General features: G+C 53.8%; 5 protein-coding genes across 5 annotated transcripts; 2 read left to right on the forward strand and 3 right to left on the reverse strand.

Annotated features, from left to right (window-relative positions):
* Positions 1–1,738, forward strand: MAM_03689 (uncharacterized protein; the record flags this gene model as incomplete). The annotated part of the gene is made up of 2 exons (XM_040822488.1): positions 1–757; positions 825–1,738. 2 exons carry the CDS (start codon positions 1–3, stop codon positions 1,736–1,738), a joined length of 1,671 nt encoding a protein of 556 aa, XP_040679631.1.
* A 696-nt stretch (positions 1,739–2,434) lies between these two features.
* On the reverse strand, positions 2,435–4,686 carry MAM_03690 (C2H2 type zinc finger domain-containing protein; the record flags this gene model as incomplete). Its single annotated transcript, XM_040822489.1, has 2 exons — positions 2,435–3,396; positions 3,474–4,686. The coding sequence occupies 2 exons, from the start codon at positions 4,684–4,686 to the stop codon at positions 2,435–2,437; spliced, it is 2,175 nt and encodes a 724-aa protein (XP_040679632.1).
* Positions 4,687–9,045: 4,359 nt separating this feature from the next.
* Positions 9,046–10,255, reverse strand: MAM_03691 (Alternative oxidase; the record flags this gene model as incomplete). Its single annotated transcript, XM_040822490.1, has 3 exons — positions 9,046–9,255; positions 9,342–9,773; positions 9,833–10,255. The coding sequence occupies 3 exons, from the start codon at positions 10,253–10,255 to the stop codon at positions 9,046–9,048; spliced, it is 1,065 nt and encodes a 354-aa protein (XP_040679633.1).
* Positions 10,256–11,131: 876 nt separating this feature from the next.
* Positions 11,132–13,781, reverse strand: MAM_03692 (arginyl-tRNA synthetase; the record flags this gene model as incomplete). The annotated part of the gene is made up of 12 exons (XM_040822491.1): positions 11,132–11,549; positions 11,607–11,756; positions 11,822–12,000; positions 12,078–12,135; positions 12,193–12,346; positions 12,402–12,443; positions 12,562–12,631; positions 12,704–12,942; positions 13,017–13,143; positions 13,197–13,258; positions 13,309–13,435; positions 13,509–13,781. 12 exons carry the CDS (start codon positions 13,779–13,781, stop codon positions 11,132–11,134), a joined length of 1,899 nt encoding a protein of 632 aa, XP_040679634.1.
* Positions 13,782–15,271: 1,490 nt separating this feature from the next.
* MAM_03693 (Translation initiation factor eIF3 subunit) lies at positions 15,272–16,433 on the forward strand (the record flags this gene model as incomplete). Its single annotated transcript, XM_040822492.1, has 4 exons — positions 15,272–15,293; positions 15,488–15,582; positions 15,664–16,358; positions 16,418–16,433. 4 exons carry the CDS (start codon positions 15,272–15,274, stop codon positions 16,431–16,433), a joined length of 828 nt encoding a protein of 275 aa, XP_040679635.1.
* Positions 16,434–16,939: the final 506 nt, after the last annotated feature.

Consider the following 16,939-nt stretch of genomic DNA (forward strand, 5'->3'; position numbering starts at 1 on the left):
ATGGCACCATCTCCGCGTAAAGCGCTCTCAAGCCTTGTCGGGCTAGCCGTCGCTGTTCAGGGCGCGGTGACGGGACGGAGTTATACACCGGAATGCGGCGGGCTTCAACGGCTCATTAGGGTGCAACATAATCTCACCGCCAACGAGAGGGTCTTTCGCGCCTCCGCCCCGTACTACACCTCCAAGGACTCGGACCAGCACGTGACTCGAACCACGATGGATTGTCTCCGTGCGCGGGGCATCACGCTCGTTATTTCTCTCAACAGCAAGGCCAGCGACGAGTATCTCAGAAACACCCTGACCCAGCAGGGGCTGGTCTATCTGCCACTACCTGTCGAGGACTTCGGCGCCCCCACGCTGGACCAACTGGCTTTGGCGTGGGCTCTTTTTGTGAAGCATCGCAATGGCACGCTCGTGTGGTGCGGCTACGGACATGGCAGGACGGGCACGTTGATCACTTTCCTACAAATGTCTGTCCAAGACGAGCTGGGGCAGAAACCTCGGTGGGGCGCTAAGGACTACAAAAGAAACAGCGTCGAGATGACCGTTCAGAATGCCTTGCTGGATGAGGTGCAGTTTCGCCTGCGGCGTGGGCTGCGAAACAATATCAACGCTTCGATACCGTCCACGTCTACTGCGTTGGTCGAGCTGCGCGTGAAAAATGGAGATTTCGACGGCATTGACTGTCCTCAAGTCCTCCACGATGCCTGGACGCAGAGCAGCAAGTCTAGCAGAAAGTATAAGAGAACGCTTCCCGGTATGAACAGCCCCCCTTCCCAATACAGTAGACACTCTCCCGTTGACACACCTTTGTCTTGCCGTAGGAGAGGAGTGTAAGCGAGCCCGGGAAATGTTGTTGCGCCACGAGTGTGGAGTTGATGACTTCAGTCGTCCCGCTGCCACGCTCTATTCGCCTGGGAAGAGCCTCGTCCTGTCGAGAAACGGCCAGGGCAACCTAGTTGTGAGGTCATGGAACCGTGATAGGTGGTCGGAGGGCTGGTCCAACTACGGAGGCTCACTTGCGGGCGACCCGGCCGTCATGCTTATCAGCAACGGCGACTTGCGTATCTACGCACGCAGCGCTGACAACCACCTTTTGGCATCGGGCATATATAATGGCAAATGGATCGACTGGGGGGACCTGGGTGGCGACATTGCAGGCTCCCCTTCGGCTATCTGGCTGGGCGCCGCGGGCATCCGGGTTTACGCACGAGGTAGAGAAGGCCAGCTGCTTGAGAGGCGTTACCAGGGCAACCAATGGCACGAGTGGAAAAATCTAGGCGGCTACATTTTTGGAGACCCTTCGGCTGTCTGGTTGGGCGCGGGCGCGGGCATCCGGGTTTACGCAAGAAATGGACAAGGCCAGCTGATTGAGAAGAGTTACCAGGGCAAAGACTGGCACGACTGGAAAAATCTAGGCGGCCAAATTAGCAGCTCGCCGGCGGCCATCTCCAGCAACGCTGAAAACATCCGCGTCTACGCTCGCAACCATGCCGACGAACTCGTCGAGCTGTCGTATGAGAAGCGTCGCTGGCTGAAAAATTGGCGAAATCTTGGAGGGGAAATAACGGGCTCGCCCGGCGCCGTGCTCTTGGGCGATGGCGTACGCGTTTATGCTCGCAGCGCAACTGGCAATCTCCTCGAGAGGGGCTATTGGCACAATAAATGGCAGGATTGGAAAAACCTGGGTCGGAACGACTGTGACGGACAGAAGTCGGAGTTGAGGGAGGAGTTGTGAGCCATGACCAGTGCCGTGGTAGGTTTCATGGACTGGTCATTCACTCAACTGCTGTCTTGTACTTGACATGAAACACTGCCTGGGCTGTGCCTTTTGATGTGTATTCAGACCTGATTGAGGTGACATGAATCGAGAAACTGCCCCGACGGGTGGGTGGTTGCCACTGGTTTCTATCAATGGTACATATAGCCTGTCTTCCTTTCACTCTCAATCTCACGCCATGGCTTTTCTTCCCTCACCGTCGTTGCGAATTAGTTGTTTCATCAGTCAAGTGGCTTCTAGGACCTGGGCAGTATGCACGGACGGAGTGGAAAAAGTCATAATAAATTCGGGCTCGATGTATTCCAAGCTCCACATCTAATACTTGCGGCACGTCTATCCTGATTCCTCTGCGCTCATACCTGGGCAAAAATCGAAGTCGAATTCAAAATGAACGCCAGTAACTCCCTCTGCCGTCACAAAAGACTTGCAGGGATCTTCTAAGAAGCAGCCTTACCCAGTGCCCTGCTGCCGTGCATGTCCCATTCCCAGTCCTGCAATGCCGAACAAGTAACCACATCTTGTCTACAAAGAAAACCAAAACCCAAGGATTTACATGGAAAGAAATCGCTCCGATCTCAACATCATCTTTCCGCACAGGTATAGTCCATCTCTTCAGCACTAGAAATTGTGAGACTCTCACCCTCCTCCCCCAGTTCAGCATCCACCAAAATCGCTAGCATAGCCAATTTCTCCGAAGTTTTGGCCCAAACCACCCTCTCCATACCCTGTACCGGATCCGCTGACATAGCCCGTCTCTTCGGCTTCATCGTAGTCGCTGGCATCGAACGACGACCGACCGCTTAGATCATCCTCCATTGCACCCCCTGCGTCAGGGGCAGACCAATTCATCTGGGCCAAAGCAGGATACTGCTGCAACAAGGCCGCGGGCAGACTGTAGTTTCCACTGGAATCCATGGGATAGCCAGTTGCTGGGTCCAGTGTCACTTGTGGGGCCATATTCTGGGCAATGTCTTGTTGAAGTCGTTGTTCCTGCCATTCTCTCTGTCGCTCGACCATCTCCTCATCCAGCAGCGGCTTTATGCAAATACGGCCAGCTTCAGAACGGAAATGACGGCCGAGAGCGTCGGCACGGGCAAAGCGTCTGCCGCAGCCCCACTGACCACTGCCTTTCAGATCTCCTTTGCACACAAACTTCTTTTCTCCAGAATGAAGGCTCTCGTGTCTCTTGCGGTCGTGCTGGCGAGCAAATGCCTTCCCACAAACCGTGCATACAAAGGGGCGTTCATCGGTATGAGTCCGCAGGTGAGATCGCAGGTTGTATGCTCGTGTAAACCTTTTGGGGCACAACGTACATTGGAATGTAGCGGGGTGTTTTTGGACGCGCTTTGCAGTGCCTGACTCTGGACTATTCTGATACTCGGGATCAGCCAAGCGCAAGGCGATGGCGTTGTTGGGAACGGAAGACGTAGACTGGCGTCTACGCGAGGGTGACGAAACAGACTGTCGTTTTGAGGCTGACGGAGAGCGGGAGGACTCGGACCGAGCAGACAGCTGAGAAGTTGGCGAAAGGCTGGCGGAGTTTTGGGGCCGACCGAAGGCAACGCCGCCTGGACGGAAAGGGTCTGTAACAGACCGAGGTCGTGATTTAGGTCGACCTGGAGCATTGACGTTAGACTCTTTAAATTTGAAACTGAGAGCATTGCCAAGTCGTGGAAATAAAGAGTACACATACCTCTATCAGGTGGCGGCGTCAAGGAGTCCTGGTCAATGCGAGGCTTGACAGATTCGTAAGGACCTTGCTTTGCATTGTTGGGCGCGAAATCGATATTGATGGCCGGCGGCGCCATGTGAGAGATGTCGCCTCGCTCTTGCGAAGCCAGTGAAGGAAATGACGTAGGTTGCATGCTGTGGTAACCCATGCCGCCGCCAAAGCCGCCGCTCGGGGGTGCTAGAACGAATACTGGTTGATTCATGTCAGGCATCTGCTGAGGATTTATTCTTGGACTTATGGCCGGGCTGTGAGAAGGGCTTCTGCCGTGTTGTATGTTGTCGCCGATGCTAAAGGACTCAATGTTCAAGACGTCTTGGTAGAGACTGCCGTCCGAGGCTCTTTGCAAAGGCGAGTGGCCTGGATGGTCATCAAACGAGTCTGCGCTGGCCAAATTCGGAGACGGCGAGACGGACGAGACATCCGAGTATTCGGAGGGACTGCGGCGGTGGCCCTGGAACTGAGGTTGCTGTGCCCAGTCGCCAATCTGGTTCGGGAGCAAGGCAGCCTCTGGTCCCAGGGAAGCGTTCCTTGAATGGCTGCTTTGCGGAGGAGAAAATTGGTGATGCCGGCCGAAGGGAGGCGACTGGTGAGCAGAAGCAGGCTGGAGGCTGTCTGGCTGGAGAAGATTTGGAGGGATGGGTGTGTGATGGGATGGAGGAGAGGCCATGCTATTAATGCCATTCGGGTCGAGGCTTGACGGCTCAAAGAGCGGGGCGTTGAACTGATCACCCTGGTTGCCCGGTGGGAAGAGAGAAAAGTCCCCGTCGTTGAGATTTGGAGACATGTACGCCGTCGTCGATTGCGACTGGGTATCAAAGGACAATGCGCCGTCGGCACCTGGAGCGGAGGCGGGCCTATGGGCAAAACCAGCGCCAGGATCGAAGGCAGCCGGATCAGAGACGCTCGCTTGGCTGAATGCTTGCCGCGAATCGAGAAGGTCAGTGCTCGAGCCAAATGAGTCGAAACCCGAGTCCGAGGTACCGGGAAATGTCAAGCTTGACCGTTGTTGCTGCGGTCGAGCATCGAGATCTAGACCCAAGCCGACGGACGAGTCCTCCGGGCCACCCACTCCGGGTTCCGAGAGCGCGAGACCCGTTTGGTTTATATCAGGCTGTTGCTCCTTGCCATGACTGGGCGTCGAGGATGACTGGCCGTTGTGGGCCTGTTGATCCATCTTGTTGGAGCCGTGCTGTGTAGAGATGTGATCGCGAGGCAGACCAGACTTCCCCGAGGCAGCCTTCTGGCAGCCAAGGGGGGTCGGGAGGCTGTGCAGCAGCACTACAAGTGCAAGTGGTGCGATGTGTAGTCGTACTGGGGGCAAAAGTCGGTCGCGCGGACGTGGTGCGAGTCGGTCTTCAACGGCAGCCCCGTTTCAGACGATGGCGGGCGAGGGAAGAGAAGAGAGGAGAGGGGCGTGAGACTTTTTTGGACTAGATGTCAGATGGGTGACTGAAGAATGGTGTGTCGGGTTGTCGCTGGCGCGATGCGGTTCGGGCGTGGCGTGCCTATCCCAAAGCAGGACCAAGGGACCAGGGAAGAGAGGCGTGGCAGTCGACGTCCGGGGAGCCGAATAGGTCTGGCAGAGCCGAACAAAAGAAGCAGAGGACCGGTGGGGGGTGGGGCGTAGGAGAACGCACATGCGCCAGCGCGTGGGTGTAGACAGGTCGAAGATTTAGTAGTGTGGCAGAGGAGCGAGAGAAGAGAAGGTTGTTTCCTGAGGTAGTGTAGGGCTGGCAGGATGTCACGAGTGGTGGGAGGCTTCGACACCGGGGCTCCGGGGGGGGGGGCGCTTGTTGGAGCGGCAGGCTGGGGTTCAGGGTGCGGTGCCAGCTGCTAACTAACGTTATGCAGCGTGCTGTGTTAACCCGGCCGATGCAATCCCGTCCTGGCCTCTTCTACTGTGATGTGAGGTCGTGGACACGGTACTCTGTAGAACTCGAGACACGACAAAGTAGTCAAGTACGGACATGTGTCCAATTTGGTCAGAGGCGCCGGTGACGCGGTGCAGCAAGTGCACGAGTATCCGTGCCGGCAAGGCTCCGCACGGCACGTCACAAAGTGATTAGAGTATTCGGGAATCGGGATGGCCTACAGCTCGTCACCGCAGGCATCTTGATCGCGCAGTCGCAGCCACAACTGCTCTGCCTGGGTTGCGGTTTCAATCTGACGAGTCGTGGTGACGCGCCGTTTGGGCCAAGCCAGGGCATTCCATGTGCGTGGACCAAATGTCGCTGCCGCGGACCGGCGGTTCTCGGCTGGTGGACGACAATCTGCCACTAGCGTCAAGTCGTCGGTCGTTTCAGACCGACACTTGACTGATGAATGAAAACCTCGGGCGCGTGGGTTGAGACCAGTGACCACCATCACCACCCGCTTCTTGTACGGAGCAATCCCGGCCGGCTGCAAGGTGGAAACCTCTTGGGCCCGCCATCCAAGAAAGGACTAGTACTACGCCCAAGAAAGACCATGATTCAGAGGTTGTAATTAATGATGGACCGAGATTTTGCTCACAATCGCCCGACTTCCCGTGTCCCCCAACCTGGCATGGGGATGACGTGGGAATCGCTCCCAAGGCACATACTTATCTCACGCCATGGTCTGATCTTCCCAAGCCCCGGTATGAGGTTGTCGTGGACTGAACTGTCCGTGAACTTTCTGAACATGCACCAGAACAATGGAATGCCTGCTCACGTTGGGTGCCCCGGTACGTTCCCAACCGGCTCCCAAAGCGTCAAGGCAAAGAAACTTGGAAGGCAGGCGGCTTGGTTCTTCTACTGTACTCCGTTCCGTACTGACATGGCTTCACGGACAGGCGTCGGAAGAGCCTGGAGCACCTGGGCTGCTCCTCAGCCTGCCTGACGAGGCAAAAAGTGCCAGGCCACCACGTTGGACTCGGAAACCAACCGAATGCTGCCCTGCGTCCGGACAATAACTAACACCAACACACCACCATCTTGTTTCCGACGAAACGGCTAGCTCGACAGGTTGGCCTTTGTCGCAATATTGATGGCACCCTCCGGGCCCGGTCGTTCTCATGGGTCCGTCGGTCAAACGGGTCGTGTCTGATCAGCCGTGATACTGTACTTGCGTCTGGTACGGAGTAGTTAAATCACAACTACTTCAATGGCTGCCTTTCCGCCGCCCCTGCCTGCGTACAACAGCCACGAGATGGCCTTTTCTTGTCCTGGCGCGGGCATCCCCCATCATCTCAACTTGTCATCTTCAGTGACTGTCAAGCCTGCTCCTGCTGCGGAGCGCGCCGTGAACGCCGACGGCCAGTCGCATCAACATTGAACAACCACCACCACCACCCACCACCACCACCCGTGATGGCGACTGAGTCGTATCAGTCTGGACGAATCAATTTGTGACGTCCGGGATGCGGCACGAGCTTTTTGCTCGCCAACCCTCCCCCCCCAACGTATCCGTCTCACCTTCTTGTCGCCGGCTTTCCGACCTGGAGAGCAAGTAGCGTGCTTTCCGAGCTGCTGTCAGAAATCATCATCATCCATCTCGAGAATAAATGTCCACAGCTGGGCGACACGACCGAGGTGCAACCTGGCTGGTTGTTGACATGAATCATGGACAAAACACTAGATTCAACCGCTAACTCTGCTTCATGCAGTCAGCCTCTCCTGCAGGCTGCACCAGCCCTCCTCGATAAACCAGGTCCAATCTCCCGAAACATATTCAGGCTTGTAATGTAATGTAGCCAGCGACCCTTGACTGGGCCGCCACAGCCTTATAGCTCGGTGCTCGCGGACATGGTGATGAGCCGCCGGCCGAGGAGTGTCACTGCCGAGATGGAGAGCTATACTCCGTACGTACTAGTTACTCCGTATGTAATAAGGTACGAGGAGTCCATGGTGACCCGGAACGCGCGTTACATCCGCCCCCATCCCGCTAACCTGGGCCGAGCCTTGGCCTGCGTCTACTTTATATCCGCCCAGCCCGCATCGACAAACCAACCCGCCTGACTCGCGCGGGATCGAATCAGCATACGGAGCAACAATCATTGACATTGGCAATCAGAGTACTCTGTACTCCGCACGGAGTGCTAATTGCCCTGCGAGACAGACAAGCATTACCAAGCCGGGATGCGGGCTAGCTGGAGCATGGTTCGACAGCCTAGCCTCTTCTTGTCCCTGGACGTCGGTAAGCAAGCAAGCTTAGCCGTCAGGACTGGCCACCCGAAAATACCTCGACACAGCTATATCCAGACACCATGGAGTCCACTCCCGACCAGACGAACCATGGAGCGCAACATCAGGGTTAGTATGCTGTTGCGTGGGAACTGTCGAGTGCTGCATCTCAAAAAGAGGCAGCCCTATGCCGGTGATCGATGATGGCCTCGGACTGGCGAAGGAAGTTCAGAAGGGCTGGCACCGAAACCAACCCGCCAATCCACCACCTGACCGACGACGAGGGACCCACCTGGTGGATCTCTCCAACTTGTCGCCAAGCCAAGCCAAGCGTCAAACCTTGCGTGGCAGACGCGTCATGGCTTCAGCAACCATACCGTCCTTCCGGCCGATTTAGCACGTGCACGTGCAGGAAGGAGCGTGGCAAGCTGACAACAAGATCACTACACTGTGGTCCGGAATTCACCTTGAACAAACAAAAAAGCCATAACCCAGTCAAGCTTGTCAATAGGCACAGTCTACATGAGTCCCTCGAAGGTCCAAGGAGGATGCTGTAAAGTTTAAACGCCCTCGTCAGCGCCCTGGAAGGAGAGTTGCCAGCTAATTGAGAAAAGGAAAGGACAGCTCCAACGAAGGCGCCTTTTGCAGACTGCTTCCAAGTTCTACGTGCTCTACACATACGAGGAAGTCTAGTGTGAGGTTGAGGCGGTGGCGCATCGCCATGGCCAAGGTCTCGGTCCAACTTGGCCCGTCTGTCCGTGGCTCCGGAGCACCAGTGGACGAGGTCGTATCATCAATCATCAGTATCGCCTATCCGCTGCCACGTCACAAATAGGCTAATTTGGCCTGGCCGTTGTGACCGGCTTGATTCCACCACGAGGCCTACGTTGCGGTTGGTACTCTCAGGTCCAGTAGTCAGTCACGTCACTAGTTGCGTGATTTTTGGAGCTGTTCGCCAATCCCACCTCCTGCACACCAGTTCTATTGACCGAGACGGTATGCTTAGACAAGGAAGAAGGGAAATCAAATGAACAAAGAAGTGTATGCAAAGTCGCCGTGCAGTAAATCTATGAGCCGAGAGGTATCGCCACGTCCTACCCAAATCGCCAAAAGTACACCGTGGTAGTTACCCACCATCCTTCTAAAAGAGACGAAATGAAGAAATCTAGTTGAAATCAACTCTAGACGCCCCCATGAGCATATATTGGGGTTTACCCTAGGGTAGGCCCGAATCGACGGAAGCGCAAAAAAAAAATATAACGGCCAAAGAAACCAATAAGTCCCATGTTATACGGAGGAAATTGAGACCGAAATGCAACGCCGTAGGGTATTGGTCTTTTGATGCTCCCCTTTGCCCCCCACCCCTCTCTTTGCTCTTTTCATGATTGTTCTCAAATGACATCAGATCGCTCGTAACCAGCGGCCCTTAAAGCCGGTCTCGGCGGTTCTCTGTCCTTGAATGTGCTGACGAACGGGTTAGGATCCTCCTTCTGGTTGAGGTTTCCAAGCGTGTGGTTGACTCCACGGTGGCCGGCTTCATCGGCGCGAATGTACAGTATGAGGTCTTTCATTGTGCGGTTTCCCTCGGGCATGTTCCAGTACTAGAGTCCACTCGTTAGCCGCTTTGCTTCACAAAGGAACAGGCCTCTTAGACGCGGCGTCGGCGTTCATTTCGCGAATGCCTCACCTGGATGGCAATATCGGGGATTTGAAACTTTGGGTCTGCCCACTTTGGGAGGTGGCCGTGCTCGATTTCGCGAATCGCCCGAGTGTACGTGTGGACGGCTTCTTCTTCGAGGTAGCCGACGAACCTGTGCACGATGCGAGGGTGGAGGAGGTAGGTGATGAAGAGGGCGTTGAAGAAGACGCCCTGAGCGCCGATGATCATGAGCTTCATGAAGCGGCCGGGCTCGCACATCTTCATAAAGGTCAAGAGGTGCATTCTCTCGTTGTAGCTCTCCTCGAGCAGGGTCTCGATCCAGCCGTTGTCGCGCTTCATGCGCCTGAGGCTGCTGAGATGGCGCAGCATGCCGCCCACCATTCCTGGGACGCCGGCTATGCTCTCGAGGAAGACGAATCGGACGAGCTGGGTGATGGGCGCGTTAGCGGCGGGCTGGGACTGGGGACGCCATGTTTGTTTCCCTCTTGGATTGTCTGAAGACTCCCGTGGCTACGTACCCATTGCGCTTCGGTGAGTGGCTTCTCCGCGACTACTGATGTGGTGGGATGCTTTTTATCAACCTGCTGGTCCCGGGCCATGCCAGTCGCCTTGTCCATCCAGTAGCGCGCGAAGCGAACAATCTTCCAGGCGGCCCAGTCACTCACGTTTCGGGGCTCACGGTGGGCGGGCTCGACGGCCACCATTTCTTCTAGGGTATACCCGGGGTGCGGCCATGCTGCCTTTGTGGTTTGGATGTGCGGCGTGTCTTTGGCGGGGAAGAAGTCTCGGAGGCCGTTCTTGGGTGTCGTGGAGAAGAGTCGCGGCGAGGCGATTATCTCACGATGCTGGACGTGACCGAGGCGGGCGAGCCTGAGACCAGGTGGTGATGTAGCAAGTGCAAATTTAGCAGGTCGGGCCAGCTTGGCGGCCTGCCGGGACATGTGGGATCGGGTCTGGGCGGTGGTGGAAAGCATGTGAGGCAATATTATCGTGTCGGCCACCTTGATGGTGTTTTACGTCCGTGGCAGTGGGAACTGACTGGCTGGGCTGGATTTATACGTCTTGGAGTCTGGTAAACTGACAACCGGTATCCGACCCAGGTAATGCCAGACGAGGACGGATCGGAGTCGACGCCAACAAGACGGCAAACCAGGGAGGCCTGCTTTGATCGGGGCGGGTTAAACTCAGTTGAAACCATTCAACACATCGGGATCTTCCGGGCCATCATGAAATGTTCCGGCTTATCCCGCCAGGCCGGCGGTGCTCGTGTCGTGTCCCATTCATGCCTGGTTCTAGTGGACCGTCTCTCGTCAGCAAGGCTACATCTGTCACGAGCATGAAGGATATTTTCCATCTCTCCGTACTGTGTTTGGGATCCGGAATCCCCTGAAAAGTAAGGCCATGATTGAGCATGACACCTCTATTTCCGACAACACCGCAGTGGCACGTGGGCTGACTCATCCTCGTCCGGACTTTCTATATTAGTTACTGGATACGAGGAGCCCTACAAACACTTTCGAGCCACCCAAGTTCCACCTTACTTCTAGCTCAGCAGATGGCTTGATCCGGTTAGAATAATATATTGATGTGTACCTTGGGATTCGAGTCCAGTCACATCATGCCTGACGTTGTAGGCTTGGCGAGTTTGTCATTTGCCCTGTAATTGCCATGTCCGACATGATAATGGCTCCAAGCCTCCAACTATAAACACCTCCCGCTTTTCCAACTGTTTTTATCCATGCGTCGAACAAGCTGCCTTGTTTACATCCTAGCACACTGTTAGCGTCGAGATCGGTACCCCGGGCTTCGCTCAATGCTTACCTCTCGAGTGGCGTCAAACCAAGGATGCGCATGCCATTGGCCAACGTAGTACGGGCTCCATCGTATAAAGCCATACGAGCCTTCATAAGCTCTCGTTCGCTACCAACCACCTGCAAGTGCTCGTAGCTGCTGCTGATAACGTGGGTCATCTTGAAGAGATAGGTGAGAACTGTTGTTGGTTCCAATGTCTTGAGTGTGTTTTGTAAAACATCGGGCCATTGCGACAGCATTCGCACGACGTTGACAGCATGGTCCTCCTTCAGAAGAGACAAGTCGGCGCTGTCCAAGTCCTCATCCGTGAGGTTTGCTCGGCGCCTAATGGAGCACAATCGGGCATGTGCATACTGAAGATATGGACCGGTATCTCCCTCAAAGGACGTCATGGCCTCCATGTTGAAAGTGTAATTGTTGATTCTAGTTGCGACATTAGTTACTTGGGACGACCAGGCCCCTAAAGCCATCGCCACTCACCTTTTGCCAGTCATATCCTGAACCATTACACTGCTGATGCCGAGCGTGTCGGCTGTGGCATCTGGGTTCACAACTTGAGCATATTTCTCCTCATTCTTCTTCATAGTCTCGTGCATGTGGTCCGCACAGTCCTTGAGGATATCATCGAGACTAATTATCGCCCTCGTTAGTACCGTTCCTGGAAAGGGACTACAGTGAAGCAGTGTGAAGCTTACAACTTAACGGTTCCCTTTCGAGTGCTCATGCCAAGGACCAGTCCAAAATTGATATGCTGGCACTTCTTGGCAATGTCGCTATATCCAAGAAGCTCGATTATCTGGAAAAGCTGCTTCAGGTGGAGGTCCTGCTGGCTAGCAACCACGTAAATCATGTGGTCAAATTTGTACTTTTCATACTATAGGAATGGGTTGTCAGCCAATAAATGCTCGCGTTCCAACTGGCGCAGCCGTGTTGACGGCGGAGAATGCGTACGCGGCCAAGAAGTTCGCAAACATCACGAGTCAGATAGAGCGCAGTGCCGTCTCGTTTTCTGTACGTATAATTATCAGCTCTCGTTCTGCCTGACCTGTCAGTCATGGGCACATACCGGAGAACAGTAGATCCCAGTCTCTTTCCCTCCTTGCCCGGGACGAGTTGGGTGAAGTCAACAATGACGGCACCGTTGTCTTCTCGACAAATATTTTTCTCCTTCATCTCATCGGCCACTTTGGACATTGACTCTTCAGATACCTGACTCTCACCTAATGTTTTGAGTTCAGTGACGGGTGTTTTGCGAGCGCTCGTTGTTGTACATACCGCTGAACTCATCGAATTGGATATTGAGCCGGGAGTATGTTTCTACATGGTGTTAGAACATGGTGTATCTATTCAGCTCTCGTGAACGGCAGTGGAATAGGTGAATATTGAAATGACGCAGACAAGATCCGATTTCATTGCCAAAAGCTTGCCAGCGTACCTCTATAACGAGCGATACTGAGATCCCTAAATCGCTGCCACTGAGCCAGAACTGCCCCGTCCCTATCGGTCTAGTTGCGTATTTATTAGTGGCACCATAATTTGATTGTGGTTTCTGGTGTAAAGAATGCGCGGTGTCTTACCATGCGCCTGAAGTATTGGCGGGCCTGTTCATCCAGGCTGTTGGCTTCCAAGGCACTGACATCTTTGCCCTCTTTCTTCTGTTCTTCGATGGCCTCTTTCTCGGCACTCATCTCTGCATTTATCTGAACATAAAGTTTAAAGAGGTGGTCGATGGGGTTCTTCCTGAGTTCTTCTTCATTTCCATTTCGTTCGTACGCCAAGGCCAGCAGTCCATATTGCTTCCCCCAGTCTCCAAGGTCTAAAATTGCAGTTAGAACTCGCTTTCTTCGCCTTGTATATAGATTTCTTTGACTAAGAAACACCAGCACTGACAATTCATCCTAACGACGTCCCAACCGTTCGCCTCGTACAGATTGGCAATGAAACTGCCAATAATGGTGGAACGGAGATGACCAGCATGGAAGGGCTTCGCGACATTGGGGGAGCTGAACTCGACAATCTAAACTGGTATTAATGGTTTAAGGTGACAGCAGTGGAGTATGAGACCCTTACAATACGTTTCTTGCCGGATCCTGGGTCTTTCGGATCCCGAAGGCCATTGAATCGATTTTTACCTACAATCATCAGTCTCTGATTACGCAATTCCATTTCGTGTATGACGAACCGAACTCTTTGCCAGCTTTTCTGACGAGAGGGATAATTGACTGCATCATGGGCTCTCCTTTGAAGAAGAAAGACATAAAGTGCCCACTGAGCTCGGGCTTTTTGAAGAGAGGGTCATCGTCTGGGAACTACGATAAATCGTGCGTCAACGTTATATGCCCCACACGTATATTCTCATACCAATATTTGAGGTCACCGTACCTTTTCAGCCCATTCCTGGGCCAAAACGTCGGCCTTCTTGCCTTTGATTCGAAGGGCCGGAACTGCAACCATGAAGTCGCCCTTGTCCAGGCTCTGCGTCCACATCACAACAGAATAAATGATAGATGTTTCGACACCTGAAATATCGGACAGGACATCGCTCAGATGTGCCCTATACAGATCAAGAGGGTTGATTTCAGGATGAGCAGAAGGGTACTTCTGCGCCAGACCAGGTAGAGTCAAACCCTCCACCCGCTGGGCTAGCTGATCCATGATGCTCGACTGAGCCAAGGCAGATGTGCTCATCGTGCAAGGCAGACAAGACCGGGATGAAAATCTCGATTGAAACCCCCAACTACAAGTAGATGTGCTTAGGGTTATGACGGTAATCGTGGGAGTTGCAACGCGGACGGTCGAGAATCGTGGGGATCGAGGAATTGTATTGAAACAGTGTCGTGCCTGGTATAATGATCGTCGCGGAAAGAATGAAGCGGGAACACCTAAGGGAAGGCTAGGAGACGAAATCGCTGACATGAATGAAAGGCTTGGACGCCCAAGATGAACTTTTCTTCCCACTTGCAAGCAATTGTGACTCAAATGCCTCTTTGGTTGGTTCCCCACCACATAGAGGGGCTTGAAGCTTGATAGGCAGGGCTGGCAGGCACAGAGCTCGAAGTCACAACAGCGCCACGGTCACCGGACTGGAGTATCATTGGGCGAGACCAGTGTAGAGAAAATGATTTGGGTCGGGGCGGCGATTCATTCCGCCGTTCTAAAGTTGGCACCCCAGACTGCCCACACCATTTACCGGTCACAGCGCGATTGAAGCACATGCAACTATATCTACCGCCAAGTCACATTGCTTAGGTGACAAGCACGGAGTATTTACCCCGTTGCGATTTGAGGTAACGTATTACTAGGTAAGTACGGAGTACCCAGATAAGACATAATTCGGAGGCAATGGACACCCCCCAGGTCACTCACTCTATGCCACCAAGTAGGCAAGTACGGACGACCTAAAAGCATCAAATATTTTTAGTATTAGTAGGGAGCCCAGGGCCATTTAAACAATGACAGCTGCGAGTTTAAGTTGATAGCTGTCCCAGGAAAGACACGCATGTATGTATGGCTGCGGAACAAAGAAGGTTGATAATGGTCAGGGCCCAGGATTGACGGCATGTGACTCGACTGTGTGGTCTGGTGCGACAATATGCAGCCGTGACTAGCGTGAGAGGGAAATATGGGAATAAATGTTAAATGTTACTCGTAGTCACGCAAACTCTGTCCGTTGTCAACTGCAACCCGCTTTCCGAATCTTGCTCTTCGTGGTACGTAGTATTAATAAAAGGTCTTGCCCTTCCTTGCCTAGCATTGTGGCCTGGCACCTGACGGGCCAAAAAAAAGAATTAAAAAAATAAAAAAGGGCGCCGCCGGCCCCTCCCTCCCTTTCCGTGGCAGTAGTAATCGTGCTCCCTCCCCTCCCGGCGAGCGACGCACAAAAAAATTCACATCCCTACGTGCCCCGTAGTCTGTCAACCTCGCTTCCCCCGCAACGCACTCAACGCACTCAACGCACTCATATCTCTTCCTACCCGCGACGCTCTCATATCTCCTCCTGCCCGCGACGCTCAACGCATGCATAGCTTGTATCGTCGCAACCGCCAGCAACATACCTAGGTAGCTACCTAACCCGCTCGTAACGCCATCGTTGTCATTGCTGCGCAGTCACACCTTTCAGCCTGGCCTTCTGAACCTTTGACATCATGCCTGCGAAAAAGCAGTGGGGTAAGGATTTCTCAACGTTTTGGCACCTGCACGCGCACATCCCGCGTATCAAGATATCAAATCCAGATCTACAGATAGGACAGTCCCCGTTGCTTACGATGCGGCTCTATGGAGACTGCATACGATTCTAGACCAGCATTTGTGCGCTTGTTCCTGTGTCTGGACTGCATCTGACTGACCGCTCCTTACCCCAGACGAGGAGGAAAGCGACTCCAGCACTCCTCCTTCTTCTCCTCCTGTTGCCGCTGCTCGCCGGCGCCAGTTTGAAGATGAGGAAGACGACAGTGATGTGAGTGTGTCGCCTATTGCTTCTCAGATTATGGCCCTACCAACGCGTTGCTTGAACGAGGCTGATATTTGTTGCTCTCAGGTGCTCGAATCTTGGGACGCCGCCGAGGATTCAGAGGTAGAGCGTGAGAAAGAGCGCCAGGCCTCAGAAGCCAAGACAAAGGCTGCTGCTGAAGATGCCCTCAACAAGAAGTCCAAGACTGAGATAATCGCCGAGCACCAGGCCAACCGTGCCCGTCAACGTGCGGAAGAGGACGATGAGACCGAGGACGACGAGACCGAAGCACAGCGCCGCGAGAGACTGCGTCGTACGGAGCAAGAGGCGGATCTGCGTCATGCCGAAGATCTGTTCGGCAGCGTTGGTATCAGTAGCGGCCGCAAGGCTCCGACTATCGGCGCCGCCATTGTTGTCGACGAACAAGACCCGACCAAAACTGTGAATCTTGCTTCTCTACCACTTTTAAATCCGCAGACAAAGAAGCAGTTTGAACTTATGCGCACTACACTTTCGCCTATCATCAATGGGAATAGCAAGAAGGCCCACTACAGTCTCTTCCTTGAGGAGTTCGTCAAGGACCTGGCAAAGGAGCTGTCAAGTGATCAGGTCAAGAAAGTTGCCAGCGCACTGACTCGCCTCAGCAACGAGAAGATGAAGGACGAGAAAGCCTCCGATAAAGGGGGCAAGAAAACAAAGGCCGCCAAGACAAAAACTTCACTTGTCACCAACCGTGCCAATGCCACGGATATGTCAGCATATGATGACGATGCGTTCGGGGAGTATGTCCACATCACATCACCCCTCTGCATATGTTTTGAATTGCTGACTGTTTTTATAGTGATGACTTCATGTGAAGAAGTTCTTTGCAGATTTAGCACCAGAGCTGCTCGAGTCGCCACCACTTTGGCACTATTATGGACATCCTAAAAGCCTGTTGAGCAGGAACGAATGTCTTCTCTCACAACGAACGTTCGTGTCAAGACTGCGTGGAAACGAATCCTATCCGCTAGTAATGCGTTCGGTCGTGTCGAGTGCATAAATTATGCTCACATATCTGCCCTTAGAAACGTCATTGGGAAGTCGTTCTCGCGGCCTGCTTCGTGGTCCGCGGGACGGATGGGAAGAGACGGAGTTTGGAGAATGATACACCTCGGAAGGACACAGTTTGATACTTGACGGGCTATGCGCATGTCGTGGGCAAATTCATGCACTCTTTGTCCCTACTCGGCACACGAATATATGCAGCTCTATACTTGCCCTGTCAGGGAGTTAGCCTCATCTTGCGGGATTTAGTTGGGGTAGATACAGCTGAGGTATTTGTTATAACTACCTAGACTGAAATATTAGGCTTCGGAAGTCA

Source organism: Metarhizium album (assembly GCF_000804445.1).
Source record: "Metarhizium album ARSEF 1941 chromosome Unknown scaffold_7, whole genome shotgun sequence".
In the NCBI taxonomy this organism is placed as follows: domain Eukaryota; kingdom Fungi; phylum Ascomycota; class Sordariomycetes; order Hypocreales; family Clavicipitaceae; genus Metarhizium; species Metarhizium album.